Here is a 24,854-nt window from a genome sequence, read left to right on the forward strand (position 1 = left end):
AGTACATCTCCCCAATGTGTTCACTGTGGTGTTGTGTAAAAGATCCACATTTAACATACTTAAAACTACTTTAACTCAGATAACATCACTCTGAAGTATACTACCAAAATGTTAATCAAGAAAAGCAGAAGAAAATAGTTTTAGTTTACTCAGTATCACATGCTAGAAGAAAAGTTTGCATGAGAAAACACTGAAGAGGTAATTTTTTAATCCAGATTTCACAAACTCATGATGTAAAATGGGTCCCACAGCTTTCTCTAATTATAAACTGCTTTCACTGCTTGTTGGCTGCCTATGAAAATTTGATTGAAATAACTCAAATGTTACAACAAAACTAGTAATATCCACCCATGCTGTTCTGACCGCTATAGCCAGCCCCATAACAGCTACTCACTGACTGGCTCTCCAGGCCACTATAGGTGGCCTGGGCAGCTGACACCCCCATGCCCTGCATCACCTGGCTGCTATAAACCCCATTGCTGGCCCCTGTTGTTGAATTCAGGATGAGTTCTATGTATCTGTGCTACATGTTGGCCCTGTCTTTTGACGTAGCTGCCACAGCTTCTTCATGGGTGGCAAACTCAACATCTGCTTCGCCCGTCACTTTACCATCAGGGCCAATCTCAATATGGACTCTCACAGGGTTGAGTGGAGAGAAGAAGTTGTAAATGTCGTTCTCTGTTGCTTTGTAGGGCCGCCCCCTCATGTGGACACAGTGGCCAGTGGTGCTCTGCACTGTGAATTCACCATCTCCATATCTATGGTCATACATTCCTGAGAGACAGTAACTGAGGTCTCTCCCAAACAGGTCGGTGGTAAAGCCGTAGCCATCACTCAGGCCGCTGTACTCCTCATAGCCCCCATAGCCTGCACTGTAGGCACCAGACCTCATCCTCTCCAGGCCCGCCTGCTTCTCGATACCAATGTACCTCCCGGCTGTGCCTGGCCGGTCATAGGTCCCCGGCCGCTGCACAGACATGAACTTCAGATGCGGATCAGAATATGACCTAACTTCCTCCTGACTGCTCTTAAACTAAACACTTCGATATACCTATGCCCTATTCTCTCCTTGTGCTTCCCTAGAGCCTTTTCAGCTAATTCCTGTGAGGCAAACTGCACGAAGCCCTCCCCTGTAATCTTGCCCTCGGGGTCCACAGGCAATGTGATCCCGTTTGGCACAATTTCCAACCCTGAGAAGAACTGAATGATTTCTTCCTTTGTGCATCCAAACGGGAGTCCCCGAAGCTGCACGAAGCCGTCATTGGCAGTGTCGGCGCTGTTTGGATCACTGTGCTTCAACACCCAACCCATCTCAGTTCTGTGCGACTTGAACACCTCCATGTACCGGTGTCCCATGCTTTCCCTGTCTTTTTTCAGGGCCATTTTTACATCATCTTCTGATTCAAGTTCAACAAAAGCCTCACCACTCTGACTGCCTTCTCTAGTGTAAATGAAATGGACACCTGCAACCCCATTGTGAATTGTGCAGTTGGAGAAAAAGTTCTGCACGTCCCCAATTGAGCAGGACCAGGGCAGGCCACAGAGTTTGACCACAAAACCTTCACCTCCCTCAGGGCCCAGCATCATGGACACTTGACAAGGCAGATGTCAGACAAGCTTGGGCACAGGTTTCTGTGGCTCAAGAAAAGATGGATGCCTTCAGTGGGAGACACTTAAAGTAGGTAACAAATTGTCCACTGAGGAAGGTAGGGCTGATTTCTTTCATCAAGTAAGCGCAGCTCGCAGCCAGAGAACCTCAAATTCCACCGACACTTAGAAATGTAGAAGGCTCTGGGGAAAGTCCAGGTGCATCTTTTTTGTTCTTAACCTCTAGGAGCAGGGGACAAACGCAGAGACCGGTGCTCTGGGAACACGCGCCGCCATGTGGAGGAAGAAAAGGCCCTCCTTTTATTTTTGAAGTTGGGACAGCATCTCATTAAGTTACCCAGGCTGACCTCAAACTTTTGATCCTCCAATTTAGATAACTCTTTTTAATCGTGTGTCTCGCACCTCATCTGAATTGGCTGAAACAGATGGGGACTGTCCAGACATTATTCTCTCTCCAAACAGCCTTTCCATGTGACTTGCTTAAATTTTCTCACAGCATGATGGTCTTAGGTAGATGGAACTCAGACATAGTGACTGGCTTCCCCCAAAGGAACATTCCAAGAGACTAAAGCAGAAACTGCAAGAATTCTTAATACCTCTTCTCAGAAGTCATGCAGGACCATTTCCACAGCCTATATCAATGAAAATGAATCACAGGACCAGCCCAGATCCAAGGGGAGGGGACAATACAGAGGTATGACACATGATTCATTGGGCTCATCTTTGAAGGCTAATTGTTACAGGGGCTAAGGCAGGAAGGGAACTGCATGCAGTCATGCTTCAGTGGAACATGGCATGCAAGGGAGAAAGACAGGGGTGATAATGGCAGATGGTGGAGGTCTCAGTGATGTTCTCAGGAACTTGTATGTGAATATGCACTGGGGTCTTTAGCTGACCAGCATCTGAGCCCCTGACCTATGTTGGTGGATCCTCCTTAGAATAAGTCTTAGTGGGAAGTCAAATATTTGCTCCCCTGATCCTGAGCAGAAAGGGCATAGCCAAATCAGTGTTCCCACTTAGAACTTTGAACCTTCAGTAAGTGAACCAGGAAGGCAGAGGACTATTTATAATTAAGGAGCTACAGCCCCTGGAGCCCATGGGTTGTAGCTCCCAAAGCAGAATGCTCCTGAGACAGGACTTGGCTGAACAGGAACTAAACTGGGAAATTTTAGCTCTAGATCCAATAATAAGGCAATGAGCAAAACACCCAAAATCTGTGATATTGTTGCCAAAGACACATGACCACATCAAATCAGGAAACAACAGATAAACCCAAAGTAAGGGACATCATCCCATATAACTGGTCTGTAATCTTCTAAACTGTCCTGGTCATGAACATAAAGGAAGGCTTAGAAAGTGTGTCAGATGGGAAGAGACAACAAAGACATAATAACCAAATGTAAAAAAATTCTGGACTAGAATTTTATTATAAAGGATATTATTGGGCTAACAGATGAACACGGAATAAGGTCTTAGAGGCATTAGATAGTACTAATGCATCAATGTTAATTTTCTGGTTTTGAGTATTGTATTAGGTTATAAAGGAGAATATCTATTTGTAGGAAACATGTATTAAAGCATTAAAGAGTAATGGGACATTGTGTAGGCAGCTCACTCTTATGTGGTTCAGGGACATGGGAAGTTCTTTGTACCACTGTAACTTTTCTGTACCTTCAAAATTATTTCAAAAGAAAAAGACAAAAAATCCTCACACCTAGGCACATTGTGCTTGGTACAAATATTAAAGTCAAAGGTGAAAATATGGAAGGTAGTCAACCTAATTAAATTCATAAGAATACAAACAGTGCTCCATATCAATTATTGTCACCATCAAACTTATCTGTTTGCTTTTTATATTGTGTATTAGAGAAATGTCCATATTTTTAGATAATTGTGCAAATGTAGTTTTTATTTCTCCACATTCAGTTTAATATGTTATGTGGGTTATGAATAAAATTAAATGGAGCTAACCCACACACACAAAAAAAAAGACAAAGACAAAGAGTGAATGAAGTTTCTGAGGCAGTGGAGAATGAGGAGGACTAGGCAATACATCATTCAAGGTGGTGGATGGATTGCCTACACCCAAGGATAGAGTGGTTACAGATATGCAATGTTGCAAAGACATCGAAAAGGACTGGAACTGAGAAAAAGGTGTTAAAATTTTTATAAATTTTATGTATTATTAATCATGACAACATCTTCGTACATAAGCAGCACAATAAAAAATAAATCAGTTATTATAACTACCCACAGTACTGGATGTGCATATGGGTTTGAGGATGCTTCTTGGCTTTCCTGGTGCAGGAATTCAGGACTTCTCACTATAAATCATTGTTATTTTTAAAAGAAAATTCCAATAGCATAATCATAGCTCTTATCAACCAGATCTTCCAAAACCTAGTTTTAAAAATATTCTAATAATTTGATTTTCCATTTTGGGTCAAAATGTTCTGCACATGGAATCATTGCTGTGCCCAAGTAATATGGGTTCGTTATAGACAAAGGAAAATGCAAATAGAGAACACATTTTAAATCACCTACAATCTCTCATCCAAAATAATTTATTAGCATTTGATGCCTATTTTAGACTTCTAAAATGGAAATCGCATCTATACATTTTTGTTGCAGTAAAAGAGGGATCCTGCCCCGTGCTATGTTATGTGCCTAGCATCCTCCTCCCCAATGTAGAGCAAACACTGTCTCAGTCACTAAATATACTTCAACCACCTTTTTTTTTTTTTTTAAGAACGCGGCGAGGAATTCCATTGAGCAAACGGGCGGTGTCTTATGTAATCATGTTCCTATTTTAGGACTTTTACGTTGGGCGCGGAGCGAAGGTTCGCAGGATGTGCGGTCCGCGCTCCGACGTCTAGGGAAAGAAGCTGGGAGGTCTGGGAACTGTTAGGTCGCTGAACAGGGTTCAGTATGCAGGGACAAAGGAAAGAGGGTCAACAAAGCTGTGACGGGCGGAGAGCACAGGGCCTGGGATTTGGAAGCGAGGCAGAGAGCAGGTAGTTCCCAAGAGCAAAGACACTGAATGGTGGAATCCGAGACCCACCTGACTGGAGCTAGACCTCCAGCCCCCCCGCAGCTGGAGGGTGGTCCAGGCCCTGAAGTTGGTGCGCTGCAGCTCTGCACCAACAGAGGGCGCCGTGTCCTCATCCGTTTGTGGTGGGCGGCTCCCAGCTGTCGGCCAGATGTGGACAGCTGGACTGTGGTAGGCGCGAAGCTCTACCCGAGTCCCTGCAGACTAGCCGGCGGGGGCAGAACGAAGAAGGGACAGCAGTGGGCAAGGATGGTGGTAGAAAAATCCACTGTCGCTGCTCTGTAGACTCCCGGATTGTCTTCTGTAGAAATAGGAAGCTTCTTTCCCAAAGAGGGCGCCGTTTTTTTGATTCCCACAAAAGGCGCTGGCAGCAGCCCTGGGGCTGGCTCAGCAAGACCTAATTGGGTCCAATGGGCGGGGCGCGGGACCAGGAGAGACCCACGCGGCAGTCGGCGGCGGGAAAGAAAGCTGGTCTTGAGGGCCTTGAACTTTTTTGAGTATGCAACCTGAGATTCCAGACGCTCCAACATACATGCACGCAGGCGTGAGCGCGCGCACCAGATCTTCCCAGAGCTCTGTCTGCCCTCGGTGCCGTGTGCATTCACGGAGTGAAAAATTGAGGCTCTGCAGGACCGAGCACTGAGAGACCCTTCCTCCCTATCCTCTAGAGTTGAGAAGTGGGGCTAGAGGGCCACAGCTAACAACCCTAGGACCAGTGATAACCCCAGGATCCCCACCCCTTAACTTGCCTGTTGTCCCCACTCCCAGCCACTCCTCAGGCTCCAGGGTAATCAGCTGCTGCGCTCTGCTGTAATTGCTGGTGCAGACCCGGCCTGGCGGAGGACAGGCGGGCGGGCGGTGCAGGGGCGGGCGAGGGGCTTAATTGCAGGGCTTCTGCAAGCAGTCTGGGCCGCAGCCCCACCTGGGGGGAGGGGACAGGCCCAGAAGCTCAGCAGGCCCGGCCTTGGAAGAAACCTTTTGGGTTGGTAGTTGGGGATCCCTTCTCTGAAACGGTGAATTGGGGCGTTGAACCCCAGCAAGGGTGTGGGGTGGGGGGCGGTGAGGGAGGGAGAATGCCTGGCAAGAGCTGCAGGACGGGGACCGATTGCAGACTTCCCACCCCAACCTCAGAAGCCCCATTCGTCTTGTCCGAGACTCCTCCCTTGTTCTGACCACCGCTGCTCCCCTTTCTGCCGCCCCCGTCACCCCCCTTCTCATATCCCCAGGGCGCTCCCACCCTAGGGAAGAATGTGCCCTTCTAGCGCACCCTTGCCATGGTAACGGCACACCCCCACCCCCGCGTACCACAGCGGCGGGGCCTGGCCCAGCGGGCTGCAAAGTGTACGTGTGGTGGGGCGGGGGCGCCTCCCAGAGCGGTGGACACACCTCGGCTGTCCTCGTTGCCACAGCAACCAGTGGCGTTTGGAAGTATGCAGCCGCAAAATGGACAGGGGCTCTCTTCACTACCCCTTACCCTTCTACCACACCAGCAGGGGACCCCAGCTCCAGGGAAAGACACCCCCTCCCCAATTTCAAGGAAAAGGTCCAGAGAGGGATAGTGGAGTGTCCAGGCCTCTAGGACTCCAGAGGCGAATCCAGGAGAAACAGGCAGCCTGAGGGTCGCAGAGAACCTGGAAAGAGAGCCCCTGTCACCAGCTCTGTCCCCCTCCCGCAGCAGAACCCAAGGGGGGCGCTGGCAGCAGGAAGCCAGGGAAGAGCCCGGAGGCACGCTGGCCCCACAGCAGAGCGGTGATTACAGGGACCTGTCCCTCCCGCCCCCAGCTCCCACTCTCATTAAGTCATTTTTTCCCCTGTTGGAAAGTCCCCGTGCAGGAGCTGGGGCGACCGCAGGCAGCTGCCGGCAACCACATGAGAAGGGGGGGTGAGAGGGGATGACTTGGGCCACGAGACTAGGGCCTAGGCACTCTCCAACGTGGAAGGCCCCCTGCGGGGGTGGCTAGTTGGGTATGCATTAATTCGGGGGAAGGAGGGAAGCCTGGATGACCCTGACCTTGCTTCTCATGGGGTATTCCCATGGCCCCCAAGTCTACCTTTGAATGCCTCTTCCCTCTACCCCCAGGTTCCTTGGGTGCCTGAAAAGCCAGAAACCTAGGTTCTGATCCTACTCAGCCTGACTATCTCCACCTGACCCTTAACCTGGGCACTGCCTGCTGATCTGTCCAGCACACTCATTCCCTATTTGCTCCCTCACTCCTTTGGGGACAATCTAGATCCAGTAGGATCTACTACTACTTCTGCCCACAAGAGCGTGACCTAGTGTCCACCAGGTGAAATGTATTGGGGGTAAAAGAGGTTCTTTTCTCCTCTGAATGATCTCTGCTCACATTCTGTTCCTATTTCTAAGGCTCACCCTGATGTTCCCCAAGCTGTTGGTAAGTTCTCCTCATCTCAACTCTACCTTCCCACTTAATTTCAGCCTATTTCCCCTATTTCCAATATGTACATCAATACCCTTCAGCCAGTATGCATAAGCCCAGTGCCTCTCAGACCCCATTTCCCCATCCCCCATCACTTTCATGTCTCCCTTTAGGACCCTTGCAAAGTCCTACACACCCCTTTTCATTGTGACTCTAGCCTTGGTCCCAGGACTCAACTTCTGGCCCAGGGAGAGGATGGGAGGATGACCAACACCCTATACTGTCCCTTTCCAAACTTTTCCTCCCCTTCTTTATGGCTCAGGCTGACATAGATCACCATGACCTCACCCCTAGAACATGTCCCCTCCCCTACAGCTCAGTATCCAGCCCCCGTCCCCCTTGCCACCCACCCTTGCCTCCAAGGCAGCATGTTCTACAGTGTTGGGGCTCCTACCTTATTCCCCCAACTTGATCCTAGAGTTCTCACTTCCAGTCCGTCCCCCCCATGCCCCACACCCAGGTCTGTCCTGCATAAGGCTGGGAGGCAGCAGAGGGTGAGGTCAAGGCCAATGCCCTACTGGACACTACTAGGGGTGGGGGTAAAACCCCCAGCCGGGCCCTAGGGACTCCAATTCCCCCAGCCTGCTTCTCCTTCCTGGGATGGGAGGGAGGAAGGGGGCAGGGAACCCAGCCCCCACAGCCCTCTCCTGAATGAACAAGAGGAAAGGAATGAGGCAGGTGTGTCTGGCTGCTCCTGCCTACCCCTCCTCCCTGGGGACTCTCACAAGCCTGCCTGTCTTTGGGGGGATGGGGAGAGAAACCCTGTTCTCCACCGAGGCAATGGAATTGAGCCCTTGGAAGGGTCTCCTGCCTTGGGCATGCCTGGGAGCTGCTGGGGTGCCAGCAGAGGAAGCACAGGGAGCTGCGGCCAGCTAGGGAAGGCAAATCTCCCAGTTGGAGGGCCCACAATGGGCATCACCCTGATAACCTCCTTTTCTTTTTCACTCCACCCATGGGTAAGGAGACATGGAGCAGAGGTAGGGAAATGTGGGGGATTTTTGCAGGCTAACAATTGGGGAACAAGATTTTGTCCTTGTCTTATTTTATCAAGAGGGATGCCATTTGCGAAAAACAGGCAGCCAGCAGGGTCCTTAACTGTGAGCATAAGGAAGCCTGGCTGAAATAGTTAAATTGTTCTTTCCCTGACATCCTGAGGGTCTGTTCCAGAAAATCATCAGATCTACAACAAGGAGAATACAAGCCTGTACCAAACTGCCAGATCAGCAGGTCCTGATGGGGGCATGACCTACTAAGAGGGATTATTGACCTGCCAAGGGGCACCCTGAGCTGGGGCTCTGAGGGCACCAAGGCCCAGGAAAGATGGTCCCCCAGATCCTTATTGACATACCCTGCCTCTCCTCCTGCGCACTCAGGAGCCCAGAGATCCAGACAATGAGTCTGCAGCCCTCCCCCACCACCCTCTTCCCAGCCGCACCTCCTGGCCCCACCTGCTCCCCCGGGCGCTGGGCTGGGTTGAGCTGGGTCTTGCCCAGGATTATTCCTCTCAGAGTGCCTCCTGTCTCTGCCGATGGTTGCTGCTGGGCACAGCCACTCGCCCTGGCTTGTGGCAGAGGGCTCAGGCACAAAGTGGGCGGTTAGAACTCTGGCACAAAAGACCCTGCCTGGATCCAGTCCCTTTCCTACATATACACTGCCTCCATCCCGTCCAGGTCTCATCTCTGGTTTGGAAATGGCCTTCTAGCTGTCAGCTTGTCCCCCAGTTCTGCATAGAACAATCCATGTAGGAACCAGACCATGACACCCCCTGCTTAAGACTCTCTGCAGGTTCCCATTCCTCATAAACAAAATTCCAACTCCTTAACTAGGCCTAGAAAGACACATGATGTGACCTTTGCCCACCCTCTGAGCGCCTCTCTTGCCCATCAGTCCCTTGATTTCTTCACTCTAATTGCAGTGGACTCTTTGCTATTCCTCCAATAAGCAGAGGTCTTTTCCTCTTGGAACTTTTTCATTCCCCAGGCCTCTGCCTGGAAAGCCTTTCCCCTCAACCTCCATGAGGCCCTCTTTTCTACCTCACAGATCTCAGCATGAGTACCATGACTTCTGAGGCCTTCCTTGACCCCTGGTTTTATCAGAAGGGGTCCCTCTCTCCACATCCCTGTACACCCAGCACATAGCATTGTCTGAAATGACCTTGTTTGTGTGTTTCCTGGTTTATTGCGCATCTCCCTCAAGAAGAATGTAAACTCCTTTAGGGCAGGTGCTGTGTCTCTCTCTTATGCACACCTGTATCCCGGAACTCCCTCCCCATAGAGAGTGCCACAAAGAGAGTGCAAAATAAATATCTGTTAAATGAATGATGAGGGAAATGGTAAGGGGCAGAGGCCAGTGGGTGAGGATGACTGGGGCCTTTATATAGAATTACTTCAGCTCAGTCATGTCCAGTTCTTCTTTTTAATCTTCCTCCCCCTGCCCATCAGCTTCTATCCATTCCCTCCCACTCCAGGGGAAGGGGAGAAAGGATGGGCACAGACAGGCCTGAGGGGCTGGGCTGCCTGCTTGTGTGTCCTAAGGTATGGGGCAGTCTCCAGCCCAACTGAGCTGTGTGAGCTTAGGACAGGAAGGAGGGAGGCCAATCAATCCTAAAGCCCACAGAATTGAGCAGAGGGGTTGATTTGGAAGCCCTGGACTGTCCCTTGATTGCAGAACTGGGAGTCCGTCTGAGATCCTGTGGTCCAGTCTCTCCCAGGAAGCCAAGGTGCTCTGGGCCAAATCGCAAGCGCAGAGGCCAGGCTCCAGGAGGGGAGCCTTTCTTGGAGCCCAGGGAAACCTGTGCCGCTCACTTGCAAACGCTAACCCACTCGGTGATGCGGCACTCTTCGCACACCACGAAACAGCACCAGTGGAACCGGCAGTGGCAGCGCTCACTGCGAGTCTGGCGCAGGATGTTGTGGCCGCGGCCGCAGCACATGCTGCCGCAGCCATCCGGGCCCGCGCTGCTCTTGTTGCACAGGCGGCCCACGGTGCCTGCCGAGTCCAGGCGCGGCTCGCGCTCGCAGAAGTCGGGCGATTTCTCGAAGTAGACCAGGTCGGCGGGGCTGGCTCGCCGGCGCGGCACAGGAGTGCCCGGGGCGGGCGAGGGTGCTCCCGCGGGGCCTGGCTCCAGCTGGCCGCCGTTGCGGTTGTGCGGCCGGATGAGCGTGGCGCGGTGGAAGCGGTTGCGCAGCAGCGCCCCCACTGCTCTGAACTCGGGCGTCACCTGCCAGCAGGTCTTGAGTTGGCAGCTGCCTGACGTGCCGTGGCACTTGCACTTTCGCCGCATGTTCTCCATCACCGCCTGCGGAAGAAGGCACGGTGAGGAGTGACGCTGGCGGCCGGACCCTTGCCCTCCTCCCACTGCTGAGACTGGCCTTGGAAATCTCAGAGGCTTTTGAAACCAGCTCCCATTGTACAGAAGCAAAGACTGAGGCCCAAAGTAGGGGCCCTACAACTCCCGAGTTAAGCAATCAGAATTCCTCTGCCGGCTTCTCTGCTCTGCTCCCATCCACCTCCAACAGGCTAGGCCATGGGGAAATTTTGTCCTTCCTGCTCCCCACTGTTCCCCTCCTCTCCTGCCAGCCTTTCCTGCAGCTGCAGGGAGCCCTTGGGGGCAGGAGGCTTTTGCTTCCTGAGGAAGGGGATCCCAGATCTTCAGGGAAATTCCCTCTTCTTCCATTCCTGGGGTAGGGGCCAGGAGAAGGGGGGTGCCAGTTCCACTAAATGCCAGCCCCAAAGCCTCTGGCCTCACTCCAGACTGTGAGCTGGGCTGGCAGTGAGTTTGAGAAAGCCCCATTCCACTGCCACCATCCCCAGGTCTTTGGAGGATCCAAAGCAAGGGGACAGGAACCTGGGAGACCACCCCTCCCATTATGCTGACTGGGACTAATTCAGTCTTGTGCTGAGTGCCACTAGGGGTCAAAGTTCTATCTGAATACAGAAGGAACCCCAGAGAGGGCCAGGCTCTCAGTCCTGTGAAAGTGGAGAGAGGTTGCCAGGCCTCCAGGGGAGGTACTTAGAGGAACATACCTGCCCCCTGACTAACTCTTAACCAGTCTAGGATCCCCTCCCAAAGAACTCCTTGGCATTGTCCCCACAGGAAGGTGGCCCCCACTTCATCCCAAGACATATTCTCAGGCAGGGACAGCAAGGATCTGGGGTCCTATGGCTGGGCAGGAGGGCCAAAAGTGAGGGACCCTGCCCCTGGGGCCTTATAGGGCTGTGCAGCTTGCATATGGTGTCAGCACCACATGAGAACCAGCCCCATGCCTCCCCTCCCCAGGCCAACAACTCCAGAACATCTGCTTCCCACAGGCAGCAGCCATTAATTAAATAGTTTAACAAGGACGAGGAGGAGGCACTGTTGGTACAGGCTGGGATGGTATGGAAGCTTGGGGAAAGAGCCTCATGCACAGGGCAGGGTTGGGTGGGAGCTGGACAGGATCTGAGGGTGGGCGTGCCTCAGTTTACCCCACCTCTAAGTGAAGATGGGAACTGCTGGATCAGCTGGGAGTCTTTGTGGAGGAAGAAGATGAACTGGAGCAGGCTAAAAGTTAAAGGGAAAGGGAAGTGAAGTAGAGAATGCTCCCCAACAGAGTTAAGAAGAGGGCAGGAACAAGGATGGAGCAAACTGAGCAGAGTCCAGAGACGGAGTGGGGATAGAATGGCCAGGAGAGGAGTGTGCTGGGTCACCATGAGGGCCAAGGAGGCATCAGAGTGTAGACTTCACACTGAGTGTACAACATGTGCAGAGTATAGAGTCCACACTGAGTGTACCATGTGTCCAGAGAGTAGACTCCACTCCACAGAACAAGCAAGCACAGGTTCAGAGCTCAACTGCCTGGGCATGGATCCTGCCTCTACCACTTTCTCACTAGTTACATCAGCTCTAGCAAAGCTTCTTTGTCCATCTGTGCCTCAGTTCCCATATCTGAACATGAGGTTCATAATAGTGTTCACATCATAGGTGGTTGTAAAGATTAAATGGGCTAATATGTAATAAGATGCTCAGGACAGGGCCTAACACACAGTAACCACTCAATAAATGTAGGCTCCTATTCCTTTTTTTCCTTCCTTCTCCTTTTTATTTTTTCATGTATTTCTTTAATTTATTTTCAATGAATATTGGAGGGGAGAAAGGATGAAGGCAATCATAATACAGGCCCAAGGGGGCCCCTAGAAACCTCTTATCCCCTTCACTTTCCAGGAATCCCCCATTATGGACTGGGAGAGGAGGTCGGAGTCACATGGAACCATGAAACATTAGAGCTGGGGGACCTGACAATGATCTAGTCCAACCTTCTGACTCTACAGGGGAGTAGAAAGGGTGACAACCCAGGCCTAGATCCCTGAGGCCCTGACTGCCAGCTCAGTCCTGTCAGGTGATACTGGAGAAAATGGAGGAACAGACTGCTCAGCAGGGTGTGCTGATCCCAGGTAGGGGGCAGGGTCGTTTCATCCCTGTATTTCCCAGGTCAAGTCCAGTGCCCGGCATAAAGTAGATCCTCAAGTCATGCTTGCTGACTGAATTAGGAGGGGGCAAAGAAAAGGTCGCTGAGCTGGTCCCAGGGAAGAAAGTTGGCCTGGGGGAGAGGTGGGATATAGGTAGAGGGATTTGGAGCAGGTCTAGGGGTCAGAGCTCTCACCTGCCTCCCAACTCGGTTGTTGTGGAGCCTCATGCGCGCGTGGATGTCTCTGTGAGGTTCCCGGGAGTCCAGAAAGTCCTTAGAGAAGCGCTCCCCGAAGCCCACGTCAGGGCTGCAGCCGCCCCACTCCCAGGAGTCCTGCAGACCAGGGCTGGCAGGGGGCAGGGCGGGGTGTTCCGGGACCCCGTGGCTCAGCCCCTTACCCCTCTGCAGCGCGTCCAGCTGCAGACGATGCAGCTTGCGACGGAAGGCCTCCTCGTCTCCGCGCCGGGATGCGTCGCAGCCGCATGCCCGCAGTTTGCCCAGGGCGCACGCATTGGACACAGCGTGCACCACCCCAGCTGCTGCGATTGCGTAGGCAAAAGCGCTCTCTCTGAAACCTGCGAGAAAACAGATTCTGATGCGGCCTCGACATCCGATCCCCCTGCCCAGCCTGCCCAGCCTTAGCATCAAACAGAGAAACTGAGTCCCAGTTTGGAGGGTCTGATATAAAGACACAGAGGAAGGGAGGGAGGGAGGGAGGGCGAGCAGAAATTATAGCAGAAGCCAGGCCTTCTCCACACAGGATTCAAGGTGAAAGGGATAGTTCTCCTTGATAACACACTTGTTACACTGCCTTTCCCTTTTCATTAACATCACCCAAGCAAGTTCAGAATTCTTGTGCTTAAATCTCTCCTGTAGGGCAGAAAATACCTGGTAAACACATTCTTTTTAAGATCAGGGATTTCATCTATTACCTTTCATGGTGATATCTGCATAAACTACCCTGCAGTTTAACCTAAAGAATACATAACCAGTGATGGAATTCCAGTCCCCAGGGATGCCAGTGGGCAGGAGGATAAGTAAGAGAAGATGGTCTGCTCCTAAAGTGACCTCCCCCAGATTGCCTGCCAGTGTGCACCCCTGGTAGACCCAGCCCAGAATCCTCCCTGATAGTCCCCATCCTTGTCCACAGGACACACAGTCACTCAAGAATGGGTACCTCCCAGCTGCTCTGCCTATGGTAGAGCACTTGCCTAGGGTACATGAAGCCCTTGGGTTCTGTCCCCACTATCAACATAAAAAAACAAAATCCTTTAGATCAGTTAAAGATGTTTGACGGATGATAGAGGCAAGTCCAGCGTCTTAACTGGCGCCTGGCATATGGTACAGGGGAAGACACCTTCTGCTAGGTGCTCGGGAGATATCAAGGCCCTTCCTGACCCATGTATTCTCAGTGGCTCAGATCCAGGCCATTTACTTGTCTGCACTGCTTTCCCTCTCAGTGTTCCAGCCTGAGCCTTCCTCTTGGAGTGCCCATGGCAGAGGGAGACCTACTAGATCTCCTATCTGCAGGCTACTTCTTGCTTATTCTGCATCTGAGAAAGGAGAAGATGGACCAGTCTCTGGACTTCAGAGAGAGGTTAGGAGTGAGAGAAGCCAAGAACAAGAATAGCCCCGACCCAGGGAGGAAAATGCACCAGTGCTACTATGATCCCCTAAGAACCCCCAACCTGGCAGGAGGCTGATGACCTCAGCAGAGGCCAGAGATTCAAAGGAAACAAAGACCCCGTCTGGGTTCTTCTACTCTGTGCAGCCTCACAGATACTGGAGAACCAATCAGGATGGACCACTCCTCTAACTCTTACCCCCGTATCACAGAGCACTTTCCTCCTCTTTCTACCTAGACAAATGATGATGATAAGATAAGATAAGATGGTTAGTAGTTAAGAACTGATTTCTGGAGTCAGATTGCCTGGGTTCAAGCTATGTGACCTTGACCAAGTGATTTAACCTCTTCAGTTTCCTCACTTGTAAAATAGAGTTGCCTCATCCAAGAATTAAGGGAGTTATTAAATTTAAAGGCTGAAAATAGTGCCTTATTCATATTAGGTACTACATAAACATTAGCTATTATTGAGAAGGTCTTCCTACAGTCTGACTTCACTCACTTCTGCATTTTAAGGTCTTTTTTTTTTTTTTTTTTTTTTTGGTACCAGGGATTGAAACCAGAGGTGTTTAACCACTGAATCACATCCCCAGTTCTTTTTGTAAATGTAATGCTTTGAGACAGAGCCTTACTAAGTTGCTGAGGCTGCCTTAAGCTTGCAATTCTCTTGTCTCAGCTTCCTGAGCCACTGGGATTTTAGGCATGTGCCACCCTACCCAGCAGGTAACTATTCTTTGTTTCCCCCTGTTCAAGGACAGAGCCCAGCAGTTCATAACCCATTCTAAAATAAATCATTTGGGCTACTAGCAGCTCATGAAGCTCCCTCTCTATAATCTATTTCCAGCTCATGGCATCTCAGTATGTTTTTTCATAAGGAGACTAGCTATGATCAGACAGAAAGGGATGGGGACTGGGTTGGAGACTTCAAAGGGGATGCTGGGAATTGGCAGGGGAGCAGAAACTGCTTTGGGTTGGAGGGACCTGGGGAAGAAGGATGGACCAAAGTCCCTGGGAAGCACACCCTGCATTTATCCCTTGCCTTTTATCTTTGGAACTTTGAGCACTTCTCTTATTACGGAGGAGTCATTGGCCCAGTCTAGGACACATGGCAATATTCAGGCCTCCAGAGCAACTTAGAAATCACCCTCCACACACCACAGCCACCACCAAATGCACATGCACTATGCAAAATGAAAAAGCCCAAGGTCACAGGGGTTATGAAGCTGGATCCAGTTCCAGTAGTGACAACTTTCTGCTGAAGGACACTAGCTCCAAGGAAGTTTTGATGCTTAGAAAGAAACCCAGGTAACCCAGTTTCCAGTTCCTAAGACCCTGTGCACATTTGGCACTAGGAAAGAGCACAAGGCTGATTTGGGATCATGTGCAGGGTCAACCACCATCCCCCAGGCTCTGCCACATTCAAGAGCAGACCCATAGGAATCTGGAGAACTGTAACCCATAGCCCTAAAAGAACATCCCTGTCCCATGCAGTTCAAGATGCCTTCCCCCACATGGCCTCTGACAGCTGTCACAGCCACGTGTAGAAGTGACCAAGCAGGGCCTGTATGGCCACCCTCTGCTGCAGGCATCCAAGCCTCATAGAAATCCATCCTACTTGAGTCTGCCCCCAGCTCCTGTTTAGGGCCCCAGTTTCGGTCCTGGCCCCGACTGTCTGGGGCAGACGCAGGCACTGTGCCATCTGGCCAGCTGAAGGGGGAAAGGGGTGGGGCCATGGCCAGCTGGGCTGCCTGAAGCAGAAGGGGGGGACTTGTTAAGATGCATAATTAGCCGCCCTGCCTTTGATCTGGGACAGGGACTGCCAGCATGTAAGTAGAGTCAGCTGCTGCTACAGGCTGCAGCCAAGGCCTGGGAAGGGGCTGGATGCAGGGAGTCTTAGAGGGCAAGGGGCAGTGAGAACTAGGAGGGGTTAGAGAAGCCCGAGCCCTGAACATCCAAGTCAAAAAAGGAGGAGAGGGGAAAGGTCTGGTTTGCATCCCCTCCATGCAAATAATCTGCGCTTGCTCTTGTGCCTGGGCAGAGTGAGACAGCGATAGAGCAAGAATGAATTGAGTGCATGTGGCAACACTTAGGCATGACACTCAATGGGGCTACACATTTGCACAAACATGGGTAGGTGTGTATGTGTGTGTATGTGCGTGCACATGACATTTTAATTTCTTAGAATACACTCTCATTGGGGTTGGGATTGTGGCTCAGTGGTAAAGTACTTGCCCAGCATGTGTGAGGCACTGGGTTTGATTCTCAGCACCACACATAAATAATAAATAAAGATCCATTGACAATAAAAAACTATTTAAAAATATTTTTTTAAAAAAGAATATACTCTCTTTGCACCAACTCATCTTTGGCCACAAGTGGGAATTCATATTGGCCTTGGAGCTTGGAAGACAGTATGGTAGGAGGCTGGGTGCACACTCTAAAGTCAGCTGGCTACATGGAGTCCTGGCTGTACTGCTTGCTTATAAGCTGTGTGACTAATGACAAGTTATCCAACTTCTCTTAGTTACATTTGTAAAATAAGGCTAATAGGATTTACCTCCTGGGGACTATTTGAGGACTCTTCAGCATGGATAAAGTGCTTTGAACAATGCCCATCACATGGCAAATACTTAGTACATGCTGGCTAATTTACTGGGTGTCATTAGAATAAAAGAATAATAATAGAATTAGAAAAATAGTTAATCCTGTTTGTGCCTCAGTTTCCCCCATCTGAGTGCCACTGCACACATGCTCCAAGCCCTGGAGGCCTGGATGTAAAACCATGATTCCCTGAGAGGATGAATATTAAAGGTAGGTGGGAAAAGAAAGTCAGACCTTGGAGATGAAAGGTTGGACACTTACATTTCTGGTTTCCCTGGGGCTGGAGCCTGGCTAGCTGCAGGGCCTCATGCCCCCTCTATGCATCCATTCCAAATGGGTATGGGCCTTAGGGAGGGCAGTGCCCAAACTGTGTGGGAGCTCCCAGGATCTTCTCTGTGAATCTACTACATTCTCTTCCATCTAGCCTCTCCCTGACCTCCCATCCTTGCCCATCCCTGTGCCTGAGCTCAGGAGCTCCCACCTCACATTTCCTTCCTCTCCCCATCTCCTGAGTGAGGAATGCCTCATGTAACAGGTATTATACTGGGGCTGGGGATGTGGCTCAAGTGGTAGCACGCTCGCCTGGCATGTGTGCGGCCAGGGTTCGATCCTCAGCACCACATACAAAGATGTTGTGTCCGCCAAAAACTAAAAAATAAATATTAAAAAAAAATTCTCTCTCTCTCTCTCTCTCTCTCTTTAAAAACAAACAAACAAACAAAAAAAAAAAAAAACAACAATAACAAAAAACAGGTATTATACTCAGCACCCCATCCAGGCACCAGCCTGTCTGGGTCCTCAGTACAAAAAGCTGGGGGTACGAGTGCCCTCATTACTTAGATCATTGGTGCCCTTGGGTTGGGCAAAGCTGCCAACATGAGCTTGCATCCTCCACACGTGCAGCTTTTTTCTGACCCTCTCTAGCCCCCTGGAGGCCTCTATTCCTGTCCCATCTTCCCACCAGGCTGCAGCACCTCTCTTTGGCTAGGTAAAGCCTGGGTATGTTCCCAGGCTTGTTGAACCCAGATGTATCTTTTCCCCTCCCTCCTTCATCAGTCCCATCCCACCAGCACAACCCATCTCAGGGAAGATGACAGAACCACAGGACAGTAGCAGCAGTAAAGAAGACCCAAGGAACCACCTACCCCAAGCAGTCTCTGAAACTGAAACTTGTCAAAATAAAATAAAAAAATCCACTTTAAAAGAAATCCTTTGGCAGCTTGGGTCTGAAAAGGGGTCAGCTCCCTTATATTCCACCTGGGGGAAACCGAAGTCACCTGACTCTCAATGGACCCTGAAAAGGAGACTCAGATAAGACCACCAGGGGCTGGTTGCCACCACAAGCGGCCTCCTAGGGTTCGAATTTAGCTAGTTCTGGAGGAGACAGATCAAGATGGACCAGGAAATAACCCTAGAGGAGGGTGGATCCAGATGTGAAGTGGAACAGGGGCTAGTGGAGGCCAAATGGAGGTGAGGTGGGGGAGTGGCAGTTTTCTTTCCGGAAGCTCAGATTCATTTCCTCCGGAGAGGGAGAGATAGAAATGAGCAACGACTGAGGGAGAGATAGAAATGAGCAACGACTGTGTGCGGGGCTGGGGGGGGGACAGGGAGGGGGGACAGTGAGGGGTCGGGGGCGGGGGTGTTGCAGAAGCGACGAAGGTAGGTCGGCACAGGCAAGAAGCCCAGCCCCTCTGGCGGGGCCCAGAAGCCACCGTCCCGCCCCCTCCCCGCGCTGGGCGCCGCCCCGCCCGGCTAGCCCCGGCAAGTCTCCCCCCTCCACTCCTAACCTCTCCCCTCACCCGTCCCCCCAGCTCACCTCCTGCTTATTAAACTGTGGGTGAACCCAGGAGCGCCTGGCCCCGCGCCAACCCAGCGCGGTTCCACCACTCCCAACTCGCCCCCAGTTTCAGAGACCCCCAGTTTCTTCATCAGGCCTCACAGGCCTGATCGGAAAGCAACCAGGACGCCTGGGTTCACTCAGTCTAGAGGGCACGGGAGGACCAGAGGGGACCCGAGGCCGGGGAGAGGGCTGAAGAGCTTGCCCTGCCTCGCCTCGCCCAAAGCGTCAGGGTGAGAACCTCAGCGCCTGGCCAAGCCCCCAGTGAGCGGAAACCCAAGCATGGGATGCGGACCCTCTCCTCCAGGGCCGAGGGTTGGGGAGTACGCGGCTGCGGGAGCGCGGGGGACCTAGCAACCGGACTGCGGGAGCGGGCACGCCGGGCGGTGAGCGCCGGCCGGGCCTGGCCTGGGCCGGGAAGACACTGAGGCCCGCCACTCGGGGTCAGCCAGCGCGAGCGGCGGGGCCGGGCGGGGCGCGTGGTGGGAGCTGGGCCAGCTGTGGGCTGGGGGTCCCCAGCAGCCGCCCCTGGACGGTGGGAAAGGATCGGGCGCGGGACAGGAGGGAGGGCTTGCGGGGCAGGGGGGCGCCCTCTTGGAGAGCGGCGCGGCTGGGGCCGGGAGCCGTCTGCCGCGGCCCGCGGGGATTAGTTCGCGGCTGCATGCCGCCACACGCGCCGGGCTGGGCTCCGCCGGGGAGAAACAGCGCCCCGGGCGCGCGGGGGAGGGAAGAGGGAGCGCGCGGAGGCGGGGCGGGCAGCCGGGGTTGGGCTGGGGGAGGTTGGGGTGGCCCCTGACTTGGAGGCCCAGGGGACACATGCAGGAGTCCTGGTAAAAACCAAAGGTCCTAAGTTGGAGTACCTAGGGGCCTGACTCCTCCAGAAGCCCCAGGCTCCAGGTATAAGGGTACCCCTTCTCATCCACCATCAGCTAGAATTGGACAAGGCCCAAGGAACTAGGGTCACAGAGACCCCACACTGTCCTATGCAGGCTGCCGAGAGAAGAGACACATACCCAGCTAGGCAAATCCAGGAACCAGGGCCCCCATCTTGCCCCAACGACCTGATTCTGGCTCCAGATGCCAGGCCAGAGGTGAGAGGAATCAGAAATGAGTAATAAAACCACCTGCTGTCTTCAACCCAAGCTGAAGTGGTCTCTGAGCCACTCAGAAGTCAGGAGAGGACAGGGAATGGGCTGCCACTCGCCTGGGCTGTGAGGGGAACAGGGGTTGGCAGAGCTGTCAGGCTTGCTGGTCTGGAGCCACCGCGCGCACAAGTAAGCACACACCCAGAGCTCTGATTCAGAGAGGGTTTTTGGGGGTGGTGAGGATGACACAGAGGCTGGTGGTGTATCCGGCCAGCAGAGCTTCTGCATAAGTACAGACCATTGATTTACCTGCCCAGGCTCCCCGACTTGCACTATTTGGCAGAATGTCATCCTTCTTCATGCCACTGCTGAGAACCTTCTCACAGGCTCTCCATTCTAAGTGTAGTTTACTAAAGTAGAGGGTAAATTGAGGCAGGTGACAGTGCAATTTCCCAGACTTGAGGGATTTTGGTGTTAGTGACAAGGCCAGATAACCAGGAGTCTAGTTCCCTATTATGAATGAAACCTGTCACCATTGGCCAGAGACAAATCTGTCCCATTTGTCCACCCCGTGACTTTTCTGAGGCTAGAAAGAGGCAGAAAAGTAGCATGGCTGGCAGATGTGAGGGGTCAGGGACTACCAGCTTGAGAGTGTAGATTTTGGATAGATTCTGGGATGGAGGTGCTGGATGGGACGGGAAGGGGAGCAGGGGTGAGTGGCAGCTACCTCTGCTGAAGATGGGACTCTCATAAGGGATCTTGTTTCGAGTCTCCAAGCTAGAGCAGTTCCAGCGCTGGTCCCGGAACTGGTGTTGGCACTCGTGGATGGCGATTTGGATGCCCTGGATGGCTGAGGCGGCCACGTCAGGGTGACGCACACACACCTCCATCTGCCGCCGGCTCAGGCCAGGCAATGTCAGGCAAACTGTGTTGGCGTTGAGCACAGGCTCCGGGGGAAGGTGGAGGCCCAGGATGTCGTTGGGTGCTGATCTGCAGGCATGTGGGGTGGGGTGGGTAAGCGTTTTGGGGAGACCTTAAGGACCCTATTTAATAATACACACTCTCTCCCAAAGGTCATAATCACTCTGTGCTCCAACTCCCACTTCTAAAGGCTGGGCCCCTCAGTACACTCCTAAACATTTTCCTTTCCTTGACCTCCTCACCATCATCCCTTCCAATGCAGCCCACCCAGCTGCACACCCACACAGGCAAACATGTGTAAATGCACACACATCCCCTATGCCTGGCTACGCCTGTGCACACAGTATTTTATGAGTACATCCTTAGGCACAGATGCCTGCATACACAGGGCACCCCAGAAGCCCGCTCTTAGAGCATGTTCCAGATGGTCACAATTACACAGACACACTTTCTGCACACACTGTGGTGAACATACAGACCCAGGAACTCTTACACACATGCACACTTCATCAGACATAATTACATACACACATTCACACACGTTTGTCTTAACATACCCGTGAACTCACACTCACACACACATACACTACTGCTATTTACCAGCCCAGCTTGCTAGGATCACTCTATGACACAGTCTTTTCAGCTGTAGTCACTCACTGACCCCATCTGGGATACCTCCTCCCAGCCCCCCAACTCCTACGTGGAGGGAGGAAGTTTGAATTTTCTGCTGGGGTAGGGGTGGGGGTGAGCTCCCCCAGAGTGACGCTCCAGGCTGGCACTGCTCCCCTCACATACACCTCTCCCAGCTGCCATCACTCTCTGAGCACTGCCCTGTCTCCCTGCACTGCCCATATTCTATCACCAGTCCAATCCCTTCCTAGGAGAGAGCTCACTGTCTTCACTGGGGCACCCGCACTTTCCAGTGGCCTTGTCCCTCCCTCATTCCAGGGTCCCTGCCCCAGCAAGAGCACCAGAGGCCCCTGCCCCGGGGGTCCCAGCTCTCCAGGAGGGCGGAGCGTGAGGTGAGGGCTCACCTGGGCACAGCAGCAGCCAGCAGCAGTAGGAAGAACAGGAGCGCGCAGAGCGCGGGCCGCGGCTGGGGCCAGGGTCGGAGCCGCAGCCAGGGGCGAGGGTGGGCGCTGCCCATGGCGCGCGGGCCGGGCCGTGAAGGGCCGGGAGTGGGGGGCTCACAGCCCGGTGGGCCTGGCGAGCCAGGGGCGGCGGCGCATGATCAGCTGGGGTCGGGGCGTCTGCGACACGCGACACACAGCTCCGACAAGACTCGGGTCACGGCTCCGAGAGCAGACGGCGCCCGCCTCCCTGCTCCATGGGGCAGCACCCCCGGGCACCGCCCTCGGGGGTGGGGGGGGAGCGGGCGAACCGGGCACCTCCTGGCACAGGGGTCCGGGGAATTTCCCAAGGCCCCCTTGCGACAACTCCTGGTGCCTGTCGAGAGTAAGGGGGGTCCCGGAGGTACAGCGGGTGGGGACTCGAGGCCGGGGTGCCTGGGAGCACCCCAGCGCAGCGCCGCGAGCCTGTGCTTCCGAGGTGAGCGAGGCAGGCGGCGGGGGCGGGGGGCGGCGCTGTGCCTGGCCCCACAGCCTGGAGAGTAAGTGACTGTCCCGGCTCAGGGAGCGCTGCCGCCTCCCTTTCTGCGCCCCCCCCCCGCCCCGTGTAGTGTCTAAGGGCTCTACCCCACGTGACGTCACGACAGGGGTGGTGTGGAGGCGTGGACGAGTCCCCAGGCCACGGCGTCGGTTCAAGACTGGGCGGTGGGAGAGGGCGTGCTGAGGGCGGAGGAAGGAGAGGCGTCGGGGTCTGTGCGCCCTGCACAGGGAGTTGCCTGTGCGCAGAGAGCGCTGGTTTGTGCGGGGTAGGTGTGTTACCGCGAGGTGTGTGTGCCCGCAGAGACGCAGCTGCCGGGAGCGCCCCACCCCACCCCAGCACACACCTGCTGGGACGAGATGGGAGGGGCTGTCCTCTCCCGGGTTCACCCTCCCCTACTTCTGGAGGGACTTCCCGGAGCCTGCCCTGCGAGGCAGGCTGGGGTCCTGCGGAGGGGTTTGGCAGCCTTTGGCTCTTTCTCTCCTTTGCTGCCTGGCTTAAACAGGTGCCTCCGGCTCCTGGAGACACCCTTTGCCCCTTTACCAACTGAGGGTAAGCCAAGGAAAGGAGAAAATGCTTGTTTGAAAGCCTAGCACCTTGGGGGTGGCACTTGCTGGGAAAGGGGATTTTCTAAAATCTCTTAATCCAAGAAGTGGGTTTTGAGGTCCCCTTATTGTGTCATAAAAAAATGTTGAGGCTCAGAGAGGGTCATGACTTCCTTAAGGTAACACAGCATATTAGTGGAACAAGGAGAACTGAATTCAGTTCTCCTGACTCCCAGCACAGCAGCTGTGGCCCTTACACTGAGTGTTGCTTGCCTGTGCCTACTGATGCTCTGAGTGTGCCCTGGCCCTGTCCACACATGGTCCTCTGGGACCACTTTTTTTTCCTCAGGGCTCTGGCTGAACACCAGGCCCCTCCTCATATGGGGCAAGTGTGTTTGGCCCAGGCAAGGGCCTGAAAACCAGAGAGCTGGGGGAAGAGGCTGTGGTTTCTGTTTCTGGTTCTCATCTGGGCCCTGATACTTCCTACTCCTGCTGTGGCCTCCACATCTTCCTCTGTAAAGTGGGCACAAGCTTCCCACTCTACACATACACACCCCTTCCACCCAGTGCCCCCTCTTTCTGGAGAGAGCCCCTCCTGGCTTAGGAACAGAACCGCTGGAGCCTCTGGGCTCAGAGACAAAAGGGGCCCATTCCTGGAATTGCCCATCCTTGGGGAATTGGAAGAGAGAGGAGGGGTGTTCCTGTCCCCACACTGTCAGGTGGTGGGGGTGGCTGAAGGCACACACTCCCTCCCCGCCCCCCAATCTCTGCCGGCAGCCACTGCAGCTGTCAGGAATTAAGGGCTTGAGGCTGCTGGGGGTGGGGGTGGGGCAATGGGGGAGCAGTCTGGCTGGACAGCAGGAAAACAGCCGGGGGCAGGAAGCAGACTGCGTCAGCCAGAGCCTGGTTTGACCCTAGCCACCCCCTGTCCTCCCCACTCTCCCCCACCATGCTGCGGGGGACAGGGACAGGAACCGGACAGCTTGGGACTACAGTTTGGAAAGGAGTTAGGGGCTGGGTAAGACTACTCTCAACACAGGAAGGAACAGGAGCCCAGGGTGGGAGAGGGCATTTGCAGGTGGCAGGGGGTCAAGCTCCCATTAACTGTTGGGAAAACTGAGGCCCAGAAAGGTTTCAGAACAGGCCCAACACAATGCAGGTGACAAGGCCACCCTTAGGCTACAGACCTCCTTGTTCCCTGCCCAGTGCTCACACTAGTGTTTCTCATGCTTGATGCATCCTGTCTCCTCTGAGGGGGGCCGCTGGGGCCAGTGAAGCACACCTGTAATCCCAGCAACTCAGGAGGCTGAGACAGGAAGATCTGGATCTCAAGTAAAGTCAATCCCACCAATTTAGTGAGGCAACTTAGTGAGGAGACCCTGTCTCTAAATAAAATATAAAAAAGGCTGGAGATGTGGCTCAGTGGAAAAGTGCCCCTGAGTTCATCCCTGGTACCAAAAAAAAAGTACAGACTCCAGACCCCATGTGACTGAACCAGCCTTTCCAGGCCCAAGGGCTCTGGGTCTGCATGTCTAACCCTAACCCAAGTGTTTTGGTGGGGCACCTTTGGGGAATGCTGCTGACCTGGTTGAGCAGCTGATTTTTCCCCCTTTGGCCTGCCTCTGATGAGGGAAGGTCTCTTTGTGCCCTGCCACCTCCACTATCCATGAAATATGGAGGTACAAAGGAGAAAGACCTTTTATTTGAAAACCCCAGGAGGCAAATACTGATTCTCAAGATTTGTGCTCCTGGCATAGCTCAGGCCTGATGTCTAGGAGTGCCCAAATCTAGGGCACCCCTCCTCAGTCCAAGGATGTATGTGAGCACAAGGCCTTGACATGTATGTAGATGAGGCCCAGAGAGAGTGTGTAACTGAGGCCCAGCCCTGTATGATCCACGCCATGGCCAAGCCCCTATCAGCAGCCCCCAGTCCCCACCCTCGCCCTACCCTGAGCCCTGGCCCTCAGCCCAGCCCCAGCCCCCGCAGCCCGCTGCCTGAGACCACAATTACAGGGCCACTGGGGGTGGGGGGGGCACGGAGGATCAAAGGCAGCTTGGAGAATGGTTCCAGCTGTGGCTGCTCTGGAGGAGGTT

At 53.4% G+C, this 24,854-nt stretch overlaps 1 protein-coding gene and 1 pseudogene across 1 annotated transcript; both read right to left on the reverse strand.

The window, feature by feature from the left end:
* Positions 1 to 334: 334 nt before the first annotated feature.
* Positions 335 to 1,842, reverse strand: LOC143642141 (heterogeneous nuclear ribonucleoprotein F-like; annotated as a pseudogene).
* An 8,053-nt stretch (positions 1,843 to 9,895) lies between these two features.
* Wnt10a (Wnt family member 10A) lies at positions 9,896 to 21,757 on the reverse strand. Its single transcript, XM_077110298.1, has 4 exons — positions 21,645 to 21,757; positions 20,417 to 20,679; positions 12,738 to 13,117; positions 9,896 to 10,393 (listed from the first exon to the last, which is right to left on the reverse strand). The coding sequence occupies exons 1-4, from the start codon at positions 21,755 to 21,757 to the stop codon at positions 9,896 to 9,898; spliced, it is 1,254 nt and encodes a 417-aa protein (XP_076966413.1).
* Positions 21,758 to 24,854: the final 3,097 nt, after the last annotated feature.

The sequence above is a fragment of the Callospermophilus lateralis genome, chromosome 9 (genome assembly GCF_048772815.1).
Source record: "Callospermophilus lateralis isolate mCalLat2 chromosome 9, mCalLat2.hap1, whole genome shotgun sequence".
Taxonomy (NCBI): Eukaryota; Metazoa; Chordata; class Mammalia; order Rodentia; family Sciuridae; genus Callospermophilus; species Callospermophilus lateralis.

Coding starts and splice junctions, on each gene's coding strand:
- Wnt10a (XM_077110298.1), bottom strand. CDS start 21,757: ATGGGCAGCGCCCACCCTCGCCCCTGGCTGCGGCTCCGACCCTGGCCC. Junction 20,680..21,644: donor CTGGCTGCTGCTGTGCCCAG/GTGAGCCCTCAC, acceptor ACATGCCTGCAG/ATCAGCACCCAACGACATCC. Junction 13,118..20,416: donor GAGTCCCATCTTCAGCAGAG/GTAGCTGCCACT, acceptor GTTTTCTCGCAG/GTTTCAGAGAGAGCGCTTTT.